The sequence below is a fragment of the Macaca nemestrina genome, chromosome 14 (assembly GCF_043159975.1).
Source record: "Macaca nemestrina isolate mMacNem1 chromosome 14, mMacNem.hap1, whole genome shotgun sequence".
Taxonomy (NCBI): Eukaryota; Metazoa; Chordata; class Mammalia; order Primates; family Cercopithecidae; genus Macaca; species Macaca nemestrina.
The window spans coordinates 63,917,207-63,934,377 of record NC_092138.1 but is presented as its reverse complement, the minus strand read 5'-3'; the positions used below and the strand labels follow the sequence as shown (position 1 = coordinate 63,934,377).

At 51.5% G+C, this 17,171-nt stretch overlaps 2 protein-coding genes across 6 annotated transcripts; one reads left to right on the top strand and one right to left on the bottom strand.

Moving 5' to 3' along the window:
* Positions 1–48: 48 nt before the first annotated feature.
* On the bottom strand, positions 49–4,016 carry LOC105485696 (galactose-1-phosphate uridylyltransferase). 4 transcript variants are annotated; one of them, XM_011748073.3, is made up of 11 exons: positions 3,861–4,016; positions 3,392–3,561; positions 3,083–3,158; positions 2,945–2,993; positions 2,688–2,817; positions 2,478–2,534; positions 2,193–2,315; positions 1,753–1,885; positions 1,566–1,649; positions 1,086–1,240; positions 49–267 (listed from the first exon to the last, which is right to left on the bottom strand). In XM_011748073.3, the coding sequence occupies exons 1-11, from the start codon at positions 3,940–3,942 to the stop codon at positions 187–189; spliced, it is 1,140 nt and encodes a 379-aa protein (XP_011746375.1). In that variant the 5' UTR covers positions 3,943–4,016; the 3' UTR covers positions 49–186. The 4 variants fall into 4 exon arrangements, with proteins under 4 accessions (XP_011746375.1, XP_024649793.1, XP_070934052.1 ...); XM_024794025.2 differs by having other exon boundaries at positions 3,780–3,995; XM_071077951.1 differs by lacking the exon at positions 3,861–4,016 and adding an exon at positions 3,731–3,754.
* A 7,997-nt stretch (positions 4,017–12,013) lies between these two features.
* Positions 12,014–14,763, top strand: LOC105485694 (sigma non-opioid intracellular receptor 1). Of its 2 annotated transcripts, none has more exons than XR_003018940.2 (4): positions 12,014–12,280; positions 12,407–12,560; positions 12,737–12,829; positions 13,642–13,777. XR_003018940.2 is itself a non-coding variant. In XM_011748066.2 (4 exons), exons 1-4 carry the CDS (start codon positions 12,130–12,132, stop codon positions 13,866–13,868), a joined length of 672 nt encoding a protein of 223 aa, XP_011746368.1. In that variant the 5' UTR covers positions 12,031–12,129; the 3' UTR covers positions 13,869–14,763. The 2 variants fall into 2 exon arrangements, 1 of the variants encoding a protein (XP_011746368.1); XM_011748066.2 differs by having other exon boundaries at positions 12,031–12,280; positions 12,407–12,607; positions 13,642–14,763.
* Positions 14,764–17,171: the final 2,408 nt, after the last annotated feature.

Genomic DNA, 17,171 nt, shown 5'->3' with positions numbered 1-17,171 from the left:
ACCCTGTATCTCTGAAGGTTCACACTCCTCTGATACTAGAGTATGTGATTAAAGTTTGAGATGCACAGTTTTATTAATGCTATATCTGCCCAAATTCCAGGCCAGGATTCAAGGCCCTTTCTGCTTAATTCAGCAAGACTGTTGAAAAAAAAAAAAAAAGGACTCAAGGCCCTGTGGTCGGCATGGTCAGGCGATGGTTGCTGTCTCCCTGTCCTTCTGCCCCAGGCTGTAATGAACATCAGGAAGTGCCCTTAGTCTCTCCGCAGCCTGGAAAAGGGACAGGGAGCAATTAAGGAGGATAAGGGCTGGGCTGCCAAGAATGGTGGTATGGACTTCTTTTCTTCTTTTTCTTTTTCTTTTTTTTTTGAGACAAGGTCTCGCTCTGTTATCCAGGCTGGAATGCCATCATGCCATGATCATAGCTCACTGCAGCCTCAAACTCCTGGGCCCAAGTGATCCTATTTCAGCCTCCCAAGTATCTGGGACCACAGGTATATGCCACCACACCTGGCTAACTTTTTAAATTTTTTTTTGTAGAGACAAGGTCTTCCTATGTTTCCCAGGCTAGTCTTGAACTTCTGGGCTCAAGCAATCCTCCCATCTTGACCTCCCAAAGTGCTGGGATTAAGGCGTGAGCCACCACACCTGGCCAATGGTATGGAGTTCTGGGTGCTCAGAAGATACTTTGCTGGATATTGTGGTTTGAAATATGAATATGAAATATGAATGCCACAGGCCCACTGGGGGTGGGCCTGTGGAATTGTGAGGCTGGTGATAAGGACTGCTGGAGCCTCCAGGGGATGAAAGAGTTGAGCAGCTCCTGAGTCCCAAGGAATGCCCAGGTGGTTATGGGAACTATCAGGGTCATGACTGTTGGGATCCCTGGAGGAAGCAGGAGAGAAAGGAGATCTGAGGACCATACTCTCCTTCCAGGCCCTAGGGCTCCTAACTTTGGCAGTGCCTTCCCTGCCAGAGCTGTTTTCTGCCTTGTGCAATGATTGGAGCACAAGGGCAACAGAAGTATCAGGTGCCTGCACATACTGCATGTGAGAGTCTGGAGAAGCCAGACTGCTCTGAGTCCTGACCTGCTCAGGGGTGAGGTCCCTCTGAGCCTGAGCAAGCATTTCGTAGCCAACCATGAATTTCCGGACAGTGGCAGAGCGCAGGAGCGGAGGGTAGTAATGAGCGTGCAGCTGCCAGTGGTCCCAGTTGGCCCCGGCCTCGGATCCTGTGGGAGCCCCTGACAGAAAGAAGAGAGATAATGGGGAGAGAGAGCCCTTTTTCAGTTATCCAGCTTAGCCCCTACCCCCAAACCCAGCCAGGTGTCTGAAAACTACATCTCCCAGGATCCCTGCCTGAGAAGAGCTGGCAGGAGATTAGAAAGCATATTGGAGACATATTTTCACCAAGTTTGCTGCTCCACCCTCAGTCCCAGCATCTCTGCTCTTGCCACATCCCCCAGCAACTGTTTCAAGGCTTGCTCCTTTGGGGTTGCAGTTCACTGGGCTGGGCCCCAGGCCCAGAAATAGTGTTGGGGCTAGATATAGGTACTTGAAAAGCCTCACCATGCCAGCCCATGGAGTAGGGAAAGGACGTCTCAAAGAGGTTGTCGTACTTGGTCAAGAGCTTCTTCATGATGGAGGCTAGATCTGGAATCAGAGCCTGACTCTCAGCCTGGGGTCCAGATGCTGACCCTACTGGGAGCAACCCCCATCCAGTGCCTAGCCCCAGGATCCTACTTGGGAGACTGACCATCACGCTCAGCAGGGGTCAGCTCAGGTAGCCGCTGCACATGCCGACGGGGCAGCAGCAGTGTCTGGTAGGGCCATGTTGCCCAGAAGGGGACCAGTACTAACCAGTGCTCACTGGTTAGGACCAGACGTTCCTAGGCAGGCAGAATGGATAGGAAGTCATCAAGATGACATAAGAGCTGGGGTGGGGTCAGCAAATAGGCAGGGGAAGCAGAAGAAAAGAATGTGCCCAGAATCTGATGCCTTCTCACCACCTCCACCACTAACCACCCGAGTCTAAATCACCATCATCTTTCATTTAGATTACTGGATTATTGCTAAGGCCTCCTAGCAAGTCTCTCTCTCTACTAGTTCCCCTCTAGCTTTCTCCTTTACACACCCCTCTCGTGGGGTAAGAAAGTTAGGGACTCCTTGGGAACACAGGGCTTGGCTCTCTCCCACCTTCCTGAGTAGCTCCTGGCGGCTATACTCCATTAGCAGGGGCTCTCCGTGCTGACTCTTATAGGTCTGCTGAGATCGCTCCTCACGCTGGGCAATATCTGGCAGGAAACTGCTGGCCCACACCTGTCAAGGGGCAAAAGCAGAGAAGAACAGACAGGTCCTTTACTTCCAAGCCTCCACATCATTGGCATATTTCCTTTGTCTTATCCATTAATCCAGTTCCTGTGTCCACAGTGCTGGCTCAGACTCAGCCAAGAAACCCACTGGGGCCCCTGACACCCTTACCTGGCAGTGGGGATGGGGGTTGGAACAGCCCATCATGGCACCTTTGTTTTCAAAGATCTGTCAGATAGGGATAGGGAGCTTTGTTACCCAAAAGACACCAAGTCAGCTCCCTCCTGACCACATCCTGTGGAAACAGAAATGTTACTCCCCAGAACCAAAGCTTCATCACCCCCTCCCTGCCCATCCAGGGGAAGGGGCGACCTCACAAACCTGCACCCAAGGGTACTGGGCACCCAGCTCCTCTGTGACTGAGGCCCATGCATCAACAACAGCCCGGATCTCAGGGACCGACATGAGTGGCAGCGTTACATCCGACCAGGGGTGGAAGCACATGACCTTACTGGGTGGTGGGGGGGGGGGTAAAGATAACTGAGAGGTAGGGCTTGGCTCTGCTATGGGCAGGGCCCAGCCCCAATGCTGAGTCTCCAACCCTGGTTTGAAAGTTGTAAGGGGAAATCCATAGTTACCAGACTCCTCGTGCAGCCTTTGCTTGGAAAAGGGGATGATCACTGGGTCCTGAGGTAAAGGAGTATGACTCTCTGCAGCAGAAGTCCCTCAAGAGGTCTAGCCACCCTCCTCCCCAACAGCAGTTGGAGCCAGGTTACCTGGACTGGGGGCATCAGGCTGTAGAGCTGGGAAGTCGTTGTCAAACAGGAAGGTGCTATCGTAGTGGGGATTCACCTACTGACAAGGATGGGCTAGAAGCACTCACTGCCCCATACCACCAGTTACCTGGTGGGCTTCAAAGACTGGACAGGCTACAAGTGAGTAGGCAAGGCCCACTCTAGGGGACCAAAAAGCTTGGTGGGATATGACCCAGAAGGAGGTTCACTACCCCTGTGGGTGGAGGACAGCTCTAAGAGGGAACTACTCCCTGTGGCCCAGCCTGCAGAGGCAGGGCTCTACAGGCTTACCTCTCCATTGGCTCGGGTGGCCCCGGGACACAGAGGGTTGAGGGGGTCATGGCGGGGCACTGTCTTCAGAAGCTGGGGCTCCACTTGACCCTGCCAGGGCCGCTTCATGCGGTGAGCTGACACCAGCACCCACTCATCCTGCAGCGGGTTGTAGCGTATATGCTGATGGTCTAGGGGCAGACAGTTAAGATCAGTCCTCAGAGCTCTCTAGCTCCCTCTCTCCTGGGTCTCACCCACCAGCAGGCCCAAGCTCGGAAGCGTCCTCTCCGCCCCGTCCCGCTCAGGAGCTAGAGGCCCAGGATTGGACCTTCCCAACGCCAATTGGCCTGCAGCTCGTACACAGGCGACTGTATGCCTTGTCGGTCTGGCTCGGGATGAGCGTTCCAACCTTAGGTGGGGGCGAGAGCTTCCTAAAGAAGGGGAGGGCTCGGCTCCGCGTCCCAGGGAGTCCCTGCCGCGGTGCAGTTACCGCTTGCCCGGAAGGTTGCTGCTGCGGCGTCCGCCTCTGACGCCTGCTGGCGCTGCTCAGGATCGGTTCCGCTGCGCGACATGAGGCCACCGGGGATCCGCTGGAAAATCTACAGGGCAGTGCCTCACCCTTCACTTTCTCCGTCTACACCGCCCCTCCCCGCGCCGCCCCCGATGATTGGCCAGCCGCCAGCACGTGACTGACGGCTGCCCTGCCACCTGGGGGCGGGGTTCAGAACAGCTGTGAACCCTGGGGGCCGACATTGATGATCCCACTCCACCCAGAGCTGGAGCCACTGCACTGGAAGAACCTCTGTGAAAGCTGCCTACTGCAGAATCCTTGGGCTCCAGGACGCCTACAAGACGCTTGCTGCAATCATTCATTTGATCTTTCATTCAGCAAATATTTACCGAGCATCTACCATGTGCTAGACACCTAGGCTGTGTGAAGCATTGGGCTGCGCAAGTCAGGCATGGCCTCTGCCCTGCCTGAGCTTACATTCTAGGGCGAATAAGGATATGACCCTGGATCAACAGTGCCTCAGTCACCTGCTCAGTGGCTGTAGTGGAGGAGAGACAAACTTGGTGGGGCTGTGTGGAGTACTATATCCATATCCTATCCCTAAAAGCAAAAACAGATTTCGGAAAAAGGGCTGAGTAACCATATTGCCTTTCTTTCTCTCACTCTTGCTCTGCTTCTTCCTCTCTCTCTCTCTCTCCTACACACACCAAGACAGCACAAGAAGTGGGAGGGGTAAAAGAGCTATAAAAAATCTACAAATGGCCGAGCTCGGTGGCTCACGCCTGTAATCCCAACACTTTGGGAGACCAAGGCGGGCGGATCACGAGGTCAAGAGATTGAGACCATCCTGGCCAACATGGTGAAATCCCGTCTCTAGTAAAAAAAAAAAAAAAAAAAAAAAAAAAAAAAAAAAGCTGGGCGTGGTGGCGCACACCTGTAGTCCCAGCTACTCAGGAGGCTGAGGCAGAAGAATCACTTGAACCCGGGAGGCAGAGGTTGCAGTGAGCCGAGATCGCGCCACTGAACTCCAGCCTGGCAACAGAGCGAGACCTTGTCTAAAAAAAAAAAAAAAAAATATGAAAATGTGGGGAGTACAGGACTATCAGAAGCTCCAGCCATCATCTAGGTGGGGCCTAGTGTTTCCTTTACACATCCCCTTCCCTTTTCTAAATTTTCCTTGGATCGGACCAATTGGCTAACACTAGGATAAAATTCAAATGAATTCCTCCCCTGGTACTTTTTTTTTTTTTTCTTTGAGACAGAGTCTCACTTTGCCACCCAGGCTGGAGTGCAGTGGTGTGATCTTGGCTCACTGCAGCCTCCACCTCCTGGGTTCAAGCAATTCTCCTGCCTCAGTCTCCCGAGTAGCTGGGATAACAGGTTCATGCCACCACACCCGGCTAATTTTTGCATTTTTAGTAGAGATGGGGTTTCACATGTTGGCCAGGCTGGTCTTGAACTCCTGACTTCAAGTGATCCTCCCGCCTCAGCCTCCCAAACGGCTGGCCCCCTGGTACTTTTAAAGAGCCATCTAAATATTGTCTAAACCTCTTCCCCATTTCACAGTGGGGACCAGAGGACTCAAGGTCACCCAGAGAATTAGTGGCCAAGCTGAGATTTGAATGCGAGTTTCCAAGACTCTTCCCAGTGCTGTGAGATGCCTCTGAGACTTCAGTGGAATGTAGGACAGAAACCCAGTGACAGAAGTTGAGCCATAGCAGGGACGTCCCTTCCCCCAGTCCAGGCCAAAGCAAGCTAGGTGTTTTGCAATTGAGCTGCAAAAACTAGGTCATGGGTCATTTACTTGATCTCTGCCCTGAGGTCCTCAGACTGTAGGAGACAGGGAGCTGGGGACTGAGAAACGGGGGTTTTACCTGTCCCACTGGCTGTTCATATTACCCAAAGAGGTGAGACAGGAACAGGAGATCTGCTTTTCTGTTCTCTCAGTTATATTTGAGTGACTAGAGTTTGTAGACAGCTCCATTTTCCCAAGAACACTAGTGCTTCAGTGCCACACCCTGAATCATGCTAACTAAATCCTGACCCCCATCAGGAACATCTTTCAGGAGCATCTCCATAACTCTCCTCTATGACTCCCCAAGGTCATTTTTTGGAGGAAGAGGAGAATGACTAAGATGGGGCCTACCCAGCTCCCTCCCTCCCAGATCCCAGAGGTGTTGTTACAGTAAAGGGATCCCAATCCATACCCCAAGAGAGGATTCTTGGATCTCATGCAAGAAAGAATTCAAGGTGGGTCCATAGTGTGAAGTCAAAGCAAGTTTATTAGGAAAGTGAAGGAATAAAAAAATGGCTACTCCATAGACAGAGCACCTCTAAGGGCTGCTGGTTGACCATTTCTTTTTTTTTTTTTTTTTCTTTTTTTTTTTTTTTTTTGAGACGGAGTCTAGCTCTGTTGCCCAGGCTGGAGTGCAGTGGCCGGATCTCAGCTCACTGCAAGCCCCGCCTCCCGGGTTCATGCCATTCTCCTGCCTCAGCCTCCCGAGTAGCTGGGAGTACAGGCGCCCGCCACCTCGCCCGGCTAATTTTTTTTGTATTTTAGTAGAGACGGGGTTTCACCGTGTTAGCCAGGATGGTCTCGATCTCCTGAACTCGTGATCCGCCCGTCTCGGCCTCCCAAAGTGCTGGGATTACAGGCTTGAGCCACCGCGCCTGGCCTGGTTGACCATTTCTATAATTTTTATGTTTTTTTTTTCTTTTCTTTCTTTTTTTTTTTTTTTTTTTTTGAGACGGAGTTTCACTCTGTTGCCCAGGCTGGAATGCAGTGGCTTAATCTTGGTTCACCGCAACCTCTGCCTCCCAGGTTCAAGTGATCCTCCTGCCTCAGCCTCCTGAGTAGCTGGGATTACAGGCGCCCACCATCATACTCGGCTAATTTTTGTATTTTTTAGAGACAGGATTTCCCCATGTTGGCCAGGCTGGTCTTGAACACCTGACCTCAGGTAATCTGCCCATCTCGACCTTCCCAGAGTGCTGGGATTACAGGTGTAAGCCACTACACCTGGAAAAGCTTTCTGAAAGACCAGATAGGGGAGCTGTAGGCCCAGATGATCCCAGAAAGCTGTTCCTGGAATGGGGAGCAGAGACCAAATTTGGGGGCTAATCCCTGCTGCTCAGGGTTCTTAGTGAGTTGTCCAGTCAGAAATGCCACAGAAGCCAGAACCAATACAAAAGTATGTTCCCTCAATCCTTCATTCTCCTCTAGATAATCCCTTCTTTATCCTTAATTTCTCTCCCAAGTTTCTTTCTTTCTTTTTTTTTTTTTTTAGATGGAGTCTCACTCTGTCGCCCAGGCTAGAGTACAGTGGTGCAATCCAGGCTCACCGCCTCCTGGATTCAAGTGATTCTCCTGCCTCAGCCTCCCCAGTAGCTGGGATTACAGGCATGCACCACCACACCCGGCTAATTTTTGTATTTGTAGTAGAGACAGGGTTTCATCATGTTGGCCAGGCTGGTCTCAAACTCCTGACCTCAGGTGATCTGCCTGCCTCTGCCTCCCAAATAACTGGGATTACAGGCATGAGCCACCATGCCCAGCCTGCTAAGTTTCTTAAAAACATAGGCCATCTTCCTGGCCTCTACTCTTAGCTGCGTGGTATATTGTAACGCATCTTTTGCCCTATATTTGTCAGGGTAAGTAATCTTAGTTGCTGTAACAAACACTCCCAAAACTCAATGGCTTAGCACTACAGTCAATTCTGGGGATAACAGGGAGGCCTGTTCCAAGCAGGATTTAGGGATCCAGGTGCCATCCATCTAGTAGCTATGCCATTTCCTAGGGTCTCAGAATACTCCACTAGAGATCCTCTATAACTACAGTAGTAGATGAGGGAAGAAAGAAAATGTAAAGAACTTCAAGCTGGGCATGGTAGTATGTGCCTGTAGTCCCCCAGCTACTTGGGAAGCCAAGGTAGGAGATCACTTGAGCCCAAGAGTTTGATACCAGTCTGGGAGTGACATAGCACAATCCCGTCTCTTAAAAAGAGAGAGAGAGAGAAAAAAAAAAAAAAAAAAAAGAATTTCAGAGGAGACTTTAGGAGCCAGCCCTGGAAATGTCATACATCATTTCTATTTCTATCTATATTTCATTGGCCAGAATGCAATCACATGACCCAGAGTAGACTGTGGAATCTAATCTAGCGGTCCAAGAGCAAGAGGAAATGGATTTGTGAATGTATAGCATTGTCTCTGCCACATACCCCTACTGAGAAGTCTAATTATCATTTCCCATCATATTATTCAATCTCTCAATTATACTTCACTGTGTTAACCCTTCATTCCATTACTTTCTTTTTTTTCTTTCAGACGGAGTTTTGCTCTCGTTGCCCAGGCTGGAGTGCAATGGCATGATCTCAGCTCACTGCAACCTCCGCCTCCCAGGTTCAAGCGATTCTCTGGCCTCAGCCTCCCAAGTAGCTGGGATTATAGGTATGCGCCACCACGCCTGGCTAATTTTGTGTTTTTAGTACAGATGGGGTTTCTCCATGTTGGTCAGGCTGGTTTTGAACTGCCAACCTCAGGTGATCCGGCCACCTCAGCCTCCCAAAGGGCTGGGATTACAGGCGTGAGCCACCGCGCTTGGCCCATTCCATCACTCTTGAGAAGGTAAAGAAACTTTTTATCTGAGAAATGCCAGCCCCTTTTAATTATCAGGCCCAGAGAGGCATTAAAATGTGACAGCATGGGCCTGGCGCAGTGGCTCACGCCTGTAATCCCAGCAATTTGGGAGGTTGAGGTGGGCGAATCACGAGGTCAGGAGTTCAAGACCAGCCTGGCCAACCTGGTGAAACCCTGTCTCTACTAAAAATACAAAAAAATTAGCTGGATGTGGTGGCGGGCGCCTGTAGTTCCAGCTACTTGGGAGGCTGAGGCAGGAGAATTGCTTGAACCGGGAGGCGGAGGTTGCAGTGAGCTGAGATTGTGCCACTGCACTCCAGCCTGGGCAACAGTGGAGACTCCGTCCCAAAAAAAAAAAAAAAAATTAGGTTAAAATAAAGTGACCGGGCACAGTGGCTCATACCTGTAATCCCACACTTTGGGAAGCCAAGGAGGGTGGGTCACCTGAGGTCAGGAGTTAGAGACCAGCCTCAACATGGCAAAAACCTGTCTCCACTAAAAATACAAAAATTAGCCACGCACGGTGACGCACACCTGTGGTCCCAGATACTCGGGAGGCTGAAGGAGGAGGATAGCTTGAACATGGGAGGCGGGGGTTGCAGTGAGCCAAGATCGCACCACTGCACTCCAGCCTAGGCAACAGAGTAAGAATCCATCTCCAAGAAAATAAAAAATAAAAATAAAAACCACTTATAAAATAAAAATAAAAAATGCTTGTATCAACACTCCCCAAGGCAACCTGGAAGTGTGTCCCGAGCAGTTGCTCTCTACCTTGGCCCAAATAAACTCTCTATATTAATTTTGCCTCAGCTTTTTCTTTTTTTCCTCACTGTTGTTTTTGTTTGTTTGTTTTTCTCTTTTGAGACAGAGTCTCACTCTGTTGCCCAGGCAGGAATGCAATGGCACAATCTCCGCTCACTGCAACCTCCACCTCCTGGGTTCAAACGATTCTCCTGCCTCAGCCTCCCGAGTATCTGGGCCAAGTGAGTGGTACGCGCCACCATGCTTGGCTAATTTTTGTATTTTTTAGTAGAGATGGGGTTTCACCATGTTGGTCAGGCTGGTCTCGAACTCCTGACCTCGTGATCCGCCTGCCTCGGCCTCCCAAAGGGCTGGGATTACAGGCGTGAGCCACTGCGCCCGGACTGTTTTGTTTGAGACGGAGTTTCGCTCTTTCACACCCAGGTTGGAGTGCAATGGTGCGATCTCGGCTCACCACAACCTCCACCTCCTGTGTTCAAGTGATTCTCCTGCCTCAGCCTCCCGAGTAGCTGGGATTACCAGCATATGCCACCATATGCCCAGCTAATTTTGTATTTTTAGTAGAGACAGGGTTTCTCCATGTTGGTCAGGCTGGTCTCAAACCCCCGACCTCAGGTGATCCACCTGCCTCGGCCTCCCAAAGTGTTGGGATTACAGGCGTGAGCCACTGTGCCAGGCCCCTTTTTCTTTCTGGAGACAGGGTCTCCCTCTGTTGCCCAGGCTGGAGTATAGTGGCATGATCTTGGCTCATTGCAACCTCCACCTTCTGGGTTCAAGCGATTCTCCTGCTTCAGCCTCCTGAGTAGCTGGGACTACAGGCACCTGCCACCACGCCCGGCTAATTTTTTGTATTTTAGTAGAGACAAGGTTTCACCATGTTGCCCAGGGTAGTTTCGAACTTCTAAGCTCAGGAAATCTGGCTGCCCGCCTTAGCCTCCCAAAGTGCTGGGATTACAGGCATATGCCACTGCGGCCAGCCCTTTTTTTTTTTTTTTTTTTTTTTTTTTTGAGGCAGGGTATTGCTCTGTTGGCTCACTGCAACCTCCACTTCCCAGGTTCAAGCGATCCTCGCACTTCAGCCTCCTGAGTAGCTGGGACTACAAGTGTGCACGCCTACTCCTGACTAATTTTTGTACTTTTTGCAGAGATGGGGTTTCACCATGTTGCCCAGGCTGGTCTCGAATACCTGGACTCAAGTGTTCCGTCTGCCTCAGCCTCCCAAAGCATTGGGATTACAAGTATGAACCACTTCGCCCAGCCTCAGTTTCCTTCTTTAAGGTCAAAAACGTATGAGGGTACTCTTTTCCAGTTCCTTTGTGTTTTATATATATAACCATCACGTAAAATGCTCACCATGTGGGGCACTAACTGCTTTACAAATATTAACACATCTAATCTCATCAAAATGAAGATATGTACTATGAGGTAGGTACTTTTGTCCATTCAATTTTACCGGTAAGAAAACTAAGTTACAGAGATTTTAAGTAACCTGCCCAAGATCAGACAACTAGTAGGTAGCAGGAGCCAGGCTTTGAACTCAGGCAGTCCAGCTCGAGTTTATTTCTTAATCACTGCACAATGCTGCCTCTTTTCTCTTTTGTTTCTTTTCCTTTTTGCTTTCTTCTTCCTCTGCCTACCCTTTGCTTTTGGTGATCTCCAGGGCTCTGTCTTTAGCCTTATCTTACTCTATTCTCTCTCCCTGTGAGATTTTATCAATTCTTAGAGGTTTTCTGTAGACTCTCCAGTAAGATCCCTAAGCTGGGGAGTGGGACCATTGTTTCTACCCATATCCCTAATGGTCACTACAGAACTTGGCACATACAAGTGCCAACAAAATATCTGAATGAATGACAACTCCCAGCTCTACCTCCAGACTGGAGCTGAGCTTCCAGACCTGGATGCTCAACTGCCCACTAGACATGCAAAGGATGTTAGCCAAATAAGGGGAAAGTGGGGATAGGGTAAAGGGGGAAAGAGTATTCCAGGAAGAAGAGATCAAGCCCTACCAACTTCATTTCCAGAGTTGTTAAGCTCATTTCTTTCTTCCATCTCCACTGACACAGACCTTCCCTCTTACCTGGCCCATGGTCATGGTCTCCCTGACTCATCTTGCTCCCCTCCACTCGGCAGTCCTGTGCCACTCGGTGGCAAAATCTAATCCCCTTCCTCCCCTGCTGATACCCCTCAGCTGGTTTACAAGGCCTCCTCTCACATTTTGTGCTGCATAACAGAGAAGGAATTGTAGGCCCCTGAAGACCCCAAGCTGTCTCTCCTCGGGGGCCTTTGCTCTAGGGGCCGGTCCCTGCGAACTGGCGTGCCCCCTCTGCGCGCTCTTAAAGACACAGTTCAGGTGTCACTGCCTCTGGAATGCCCACCCTAGGGCTCCCAGCTTGAACTGCCTCCCCTCCCCTTCAGTCCTGGTAAAGGAGGGCCCTAACAATCGTTGAGTCCCAGAAGGCTCCACTTCCGGGTTCGTCTGCTTCAACCAGCCAGTGAGCTCGGGCGAGCCAGTCCATTCTGGGTCTCACTACCCCCACCCCATCCGTTTGTAGAGTGGCGCTAGGTCAGACCTCGCCTGAAGACCCTGCCATCTGCAGCTGGGCGACTTAGCCCCGCCCCCTCGCCGCCCTTGCGCAGCACCGCCCCACTCTTCCGTGCTCCCCCCGAAGAAATGGTTCGACCGAAGGGGCGGTGCCAAGGTGACTGGCCGCTCCTATTGGTCAGGGCGAACCGTACCACGGCGGTGGCGGGGGAGCGCTTCGTGGGCAGCCGGCGGGCTCCGAGGCGGTGAGTGCAAAGCCTCAGACCCCGGCTCGCTCCTGCGTTGCGCCGTGCTAGGCCGCCCGCCGGGATGCAGTGGGCCGTGGGCCGGCGGTGGGCGTGGGCCGCGCTGCTCCTGGCTGTCGCAGCGGTGCTGACCCAGGTCGTCTGGCTCTGGCTGGGTACGCAGAGCTTTGTCTTCCAGCGCGAAGAGATAGCGCAGTTGGCGCGGCAGTACGCTGGTGAGCGGGCAGAGGGCGGGGAGGGGAGCGGCCGGCCCGGGAGCGGAGCCTAGGGTTCCTAAGGCGCCATCCCCGGACCCAGGACCGGTGCCGGCCCTGACTCCGCCGCCCCTCTGCCTCCGCCAGGGCTGGACCACGAGCTGGCCTTCTCTCGGCTGATCGTGGAGCTGCGGCGGCTGCACCCAGGCCACGTGCTGCCCGACGAGGAGCTGCAGTGGGTGTTCGTGAATGCGGGTGGCTGGATGGGCGCCATGTGCCTTCTGCACGCCTCGCTGTCCGAGTATGTGCTGCTCTTCGGCACCGCCCTAGGCTCCCGCGGCCACTCGGGTCAGTGCTAGCGGCGGGCCGGATTGGGAGGCTGGGGTTGTAGAGAGGCCCATGCCCTCCTGTCTGATGTTTGGCTGGGCCGTGCGATGGCGCGAATACCCTGATAGTGTCCATGCGATTGTCACTCAGGGCGCTACTGGGCTGAGATCTCGGATACCATCATCTCTGGCACCTTCCACCAGTGGAGAGAGGGCACCACCAAAAGTGAGGTCTTCTACCCAGGTGGGTAAGAAGGCTCTGTCAGAGAAGTGGGTGCCTTCACGTGGGGGGTGCCCACAATTGCGGGGAGCATGGCATGGAAAAGGAGTGTGTTGGGGGGCCCTCCTCATGGTTCCCTTCCTCCACCCTCCCATAAGCCACAGGTGATTGGTTGGGGCAGAGCTGAGGGACTCTTGCTTTCCTCTGTCAAGGGGAAACAAAACATAACAACTTCCTGTTAAACATGTCTGATTTTTATCTGCCCAGGCACAATTTTGCCCAGACAATATTCCAACAACTGTTGGGGAGACAGTGGGTAATCAGAAATGCTCTCAATACTCCAAAAGACAATACAGACAGTTATCTTTTTTTTTTTAATAGTGCAACAATTTGCTTAAGAAATAGAGCATTGGACTTCCCAGTACATTTGAGGTTGGGTGTATGCATCGCAGGCATGGTGGTTGAACAGCTACACTTTTCAGATAAAGCCTCACAAGTCCTGGAACTACCCCTTTCCTAGCTACAAGCCCAGCCCAGGTTTAGCTAAATTTCTGCTTGTTTCGAGTGAGGCTTGGGAGTGCAGACTTCCATACAGTGGGCCCATGGCCAAGCAAGGTAGCCGTCTATGGCTTCCCCCAAGAGAGGACATGGGTCAGATGATGCCACAGAACATTTAGGAGTAGCCGTATGGGCCAGCCCAGTGAGGTAGGGCCTTTTGTTTTTCTGAAGCTCCCTCTCCATTCCCCACCCCTAGTTAGTCCATGGGCCAGGAAAGCAGCAGCCATGGAAGGGCAAGGCAGAGCTGGCTCTTCACTTGGGTGCTCCCTGTCCCCCAGGGGAGACGGTAGTGCATGGGCCTGGTGAGGCAACAGCTGTGGAGTGGGGGCCAAACACATGGATGGTGGAGTACGGCCGGGGTGTCATCCCATCCACCCTGGCCTTCGCGCTGGCCGACACTGTCTTCAGCACCCAGGACTTCCTCACCCTCTTCTATACTCTTCGCTCCTATGCTCGGGGCCTCCGGCTTGAGCTCACCACCTACCTCTTCGGCCAGGATCCTTGACCAGCCAGGCCTGAAGGAAGACCTGTGGATGGACAGGAGCGGGCAGGCCCGCACATATCCACTTGCTGGAGCCCATGTTTACAGACAGGGACATACACCATGCAGATCCCGAGTTCCTGCTGTATGAGCAGGGATATCCATGCTTATGTATCCAAACACAGAGAACCATGGGAACTAATGAGACACATATAGATACTGAGACCTGTGTGTACAGTAGGACCATGCACTCATACCCATCTGGATAGGGAGCCCCTGGTATACCAAGGGAGCCAGTTGTGTTCAAACACACACATCACAAGCTTGACTCACTAACTCAGGCCTTTCCAGAGCTCCACAGCTTCCCACCCCCTCCCCACCAAACTGGGGTTCTGGAGTTAAGGATGGAGGAGGGTATTATACTGCCTCAGTCTGACTCCTCAACCCAGCAGCAATTTGAGGGGATGAGGGGGAAGAGGAGCTGCCTTTTGGAGGCCCCCTTCACCTGCAGCTATGATGCCCTTCCCCTTCTCCCCTGTCCTCACCATATGCCTTATCCCCATTCTACTCCCCTGCTATGCAAGTGCCCCTGTGGCTTGTCCCCAACCCCCTCGGCAACCAAGCTCACCTGGGGAACCAGAGTAATGTGAAGAATGCTTGAAGTCAGCATTTTCCATTCCAGAAAGGCCCCCATTCTTCCTTTGGGGATATGATGCAGAAGCTGGTTTCAGCCCAGGACCCGCCACTGAGGAGGGTATCTAGGCAGGTGGGCCTGATTCCAAGGGGGCCTTCCTGGCCTGGAGAAGGCCTTTTACACACACACAACACACACACACACATCACAGTTTTCAGACAGCCCCTGCTGCATTCTCTGTCCATCTTTCTGTTTCTGTTAATAAAGATTTGTTGATCTGTTCCATCTTTTTGTGTGTCTGAGCAGCCGGAAAAAGCCTCTGACTCCTGGGGACCTCAGGAAGATCTCTCTCTTGCTGTGTGATTCATGGTTTTTTTTTTTGTTTTTTTTTTTTTTAAGAGATGGGGTCTCCTCTGTTGCCCAGGCTGGAGAGTGGCACAGCGACATGATCATAGCTCCCTGCAGCCTTGAACTCGTGGTCCCAAACAATCTTCCCGCCTTAACCTTATGAGTAGCTGGGACTATAGGCAAATGCCACCATGCCTGGTTAGCTTTTTAAATTTTTTTTAGAGACGGGGTCTTGCTATGTTGCCCCAGCTGATCTCCAGCTCCTGGCCTCAAGTGATCTTCCCTTAGTCTCCAGAGTAACTGGGATAACAGAAACAAGCCACTGTGCCTCACAAGACAGTGGCTTTTGACTAGTAGGGACTATATACTTGAGTGTGCCTTAGAATCACCTAAGACACTCTTTGAGTCAGTAGCTCAGACTATTGAGCTCCATTGCCAGAGATCAGCCTGTTCAATGATTCTCTCCAACACAGCTGTGAATGCCACAATTTGAGAAATTCAGGGCAGGGTGGCCTGGAGTGTGTCTTGGCCTTACCTCTGCCGGTGGGATCCTGGGAACAGTCCTAAGAATCTTCCCCTGGATGGCCACAGGGTGGCAGTGTGCATCCACTTTTTAGCTTAAAGGCATAGTTGTTCTCGGCTTTTTTTCAGGGCTCCCAGCGTGGTGTCTGCCCCCACCCAGAACAGGAGTTCCTCCAGTCTATGGTCTACCTTCTTCAGGACCCACCACTAATGTGGAGGCTCCCACAGTGAAAGGCAGGCACACTACCTGGCAGTATGTGAGGTAGGTAGGGCCAGGATTCAGGTAAGGCAAGAGAGGTGCCTAAAGTGCATTCATTCCCAGAGACCCTGCTCTTGCCTTAACTTCTGCATCCTACACACCAAGTATGCCTCACCCTCATCCTGGCCCTGTTCTGAGGGTAAGGCATAGATCACTCCTGCTTCTCAGGATTCCTGGTGTTTTAAAAATGGAAGAAACATGGTTATAAAAATTAGATATTTTAAGATTTTAATGAACACAAATCTGAAAGACTATATGTGTAACTGCATTTAGAAACAACAACTGAATGTGGAGTCCAGGTAAGTTGGCCATCCTGACCCGGACTCTTCACCCCCATTACCACCGTGTCAGGCATAGTAGGCTCTGGCTGGCTCCTCTCCATTGACCCCAGGTTGCAAAGCCATGCCTCCTTGGGGGATTCCTACTCTGTAACCCAGCTCTGCCTCTAGGCTCAGAGTCCACATGTCAGGGATGACCCAGCTTGCCCTGTCATTCCTCCCAAACGTCCACAAAGGGCTAGGCTCCCAGGCCCCTCCTAATCTCTGCTGCTAAATCTGTTGGTCATTTCATAATTCTCAGCTTTCATTTGACACAGGTAATCACTCTGAAGGCACTCTTAGCTTCTGGGACACTACTCTTCCTTTTCTGGATTTTTTTTTTTTTTTTTTAGTAGAGACAGAGTTTCACCACATTGGCCAGGCTGGTCTCAAACTCCTGACTTCAAGTGATCTGCCCGCTTGGCCTTACAAAGTGCTGGGATTACAGGTGTGAGCCACTGCACCCAGCTACTGGATTCCTATCTCCTCATTCTCTGACTTTCTTGGGCTTAGTCCTCAAACCTCTTCTCTGTTTACACCCCTTCCCAGGTGATTCTGTGACTTTACCATCTATATATCTTGACTTCTAAATTTCTGTCTCAGCCTAAATCTCTTTCCTGAGCACCGGAGTTGGAAATCTTACTGCCTTCATCTCTACTCAACATCTCCACTTGACTGTCTAATAGGTATCTCAGATTTGAGATATCCAAAGCAAACCAAATTCTTTCCCAACCCCACACCACCACCATCTTGTAGTCTTTACTCTCTGAATTAAGGGCACCTACATTTACCCAGCTGCCCAGAGTCATTTTGGACACGTCTGTTTCACGTCCCAGATGCGATCCATCATCAAATACTGTTTTTGTCTGCAGAATATATCCAGACTCTAACCGTGTCTTCTCACCTCCACTGCCCCCACCCTGGTCTAAGACACCATCATCTGTTGCCTATAGACTATTGCAATGGTCCCTTAACTGATCACACATGCATCCTGTGTGGAGGGTTCTCCTTGCAGCAGCCAGTCAGACTTTCACTCTCTGCCGAGACATATCCAATGGCTTTCCATCTCATTCTGTCCTTTCACTCCTTACAAGGGCCTACTCCAAGGCCCATGTTTCCTCTGATCAGACATTCCAACTGCTCACCCCTTCAGTCCCCCTATTCCGACCCAGTGGCCTCCTTGCTTTTCTTCCAACACATCAAGCAAAATTCTGTCCCAGGATATTTGCACCTGCTATTCTGACCGC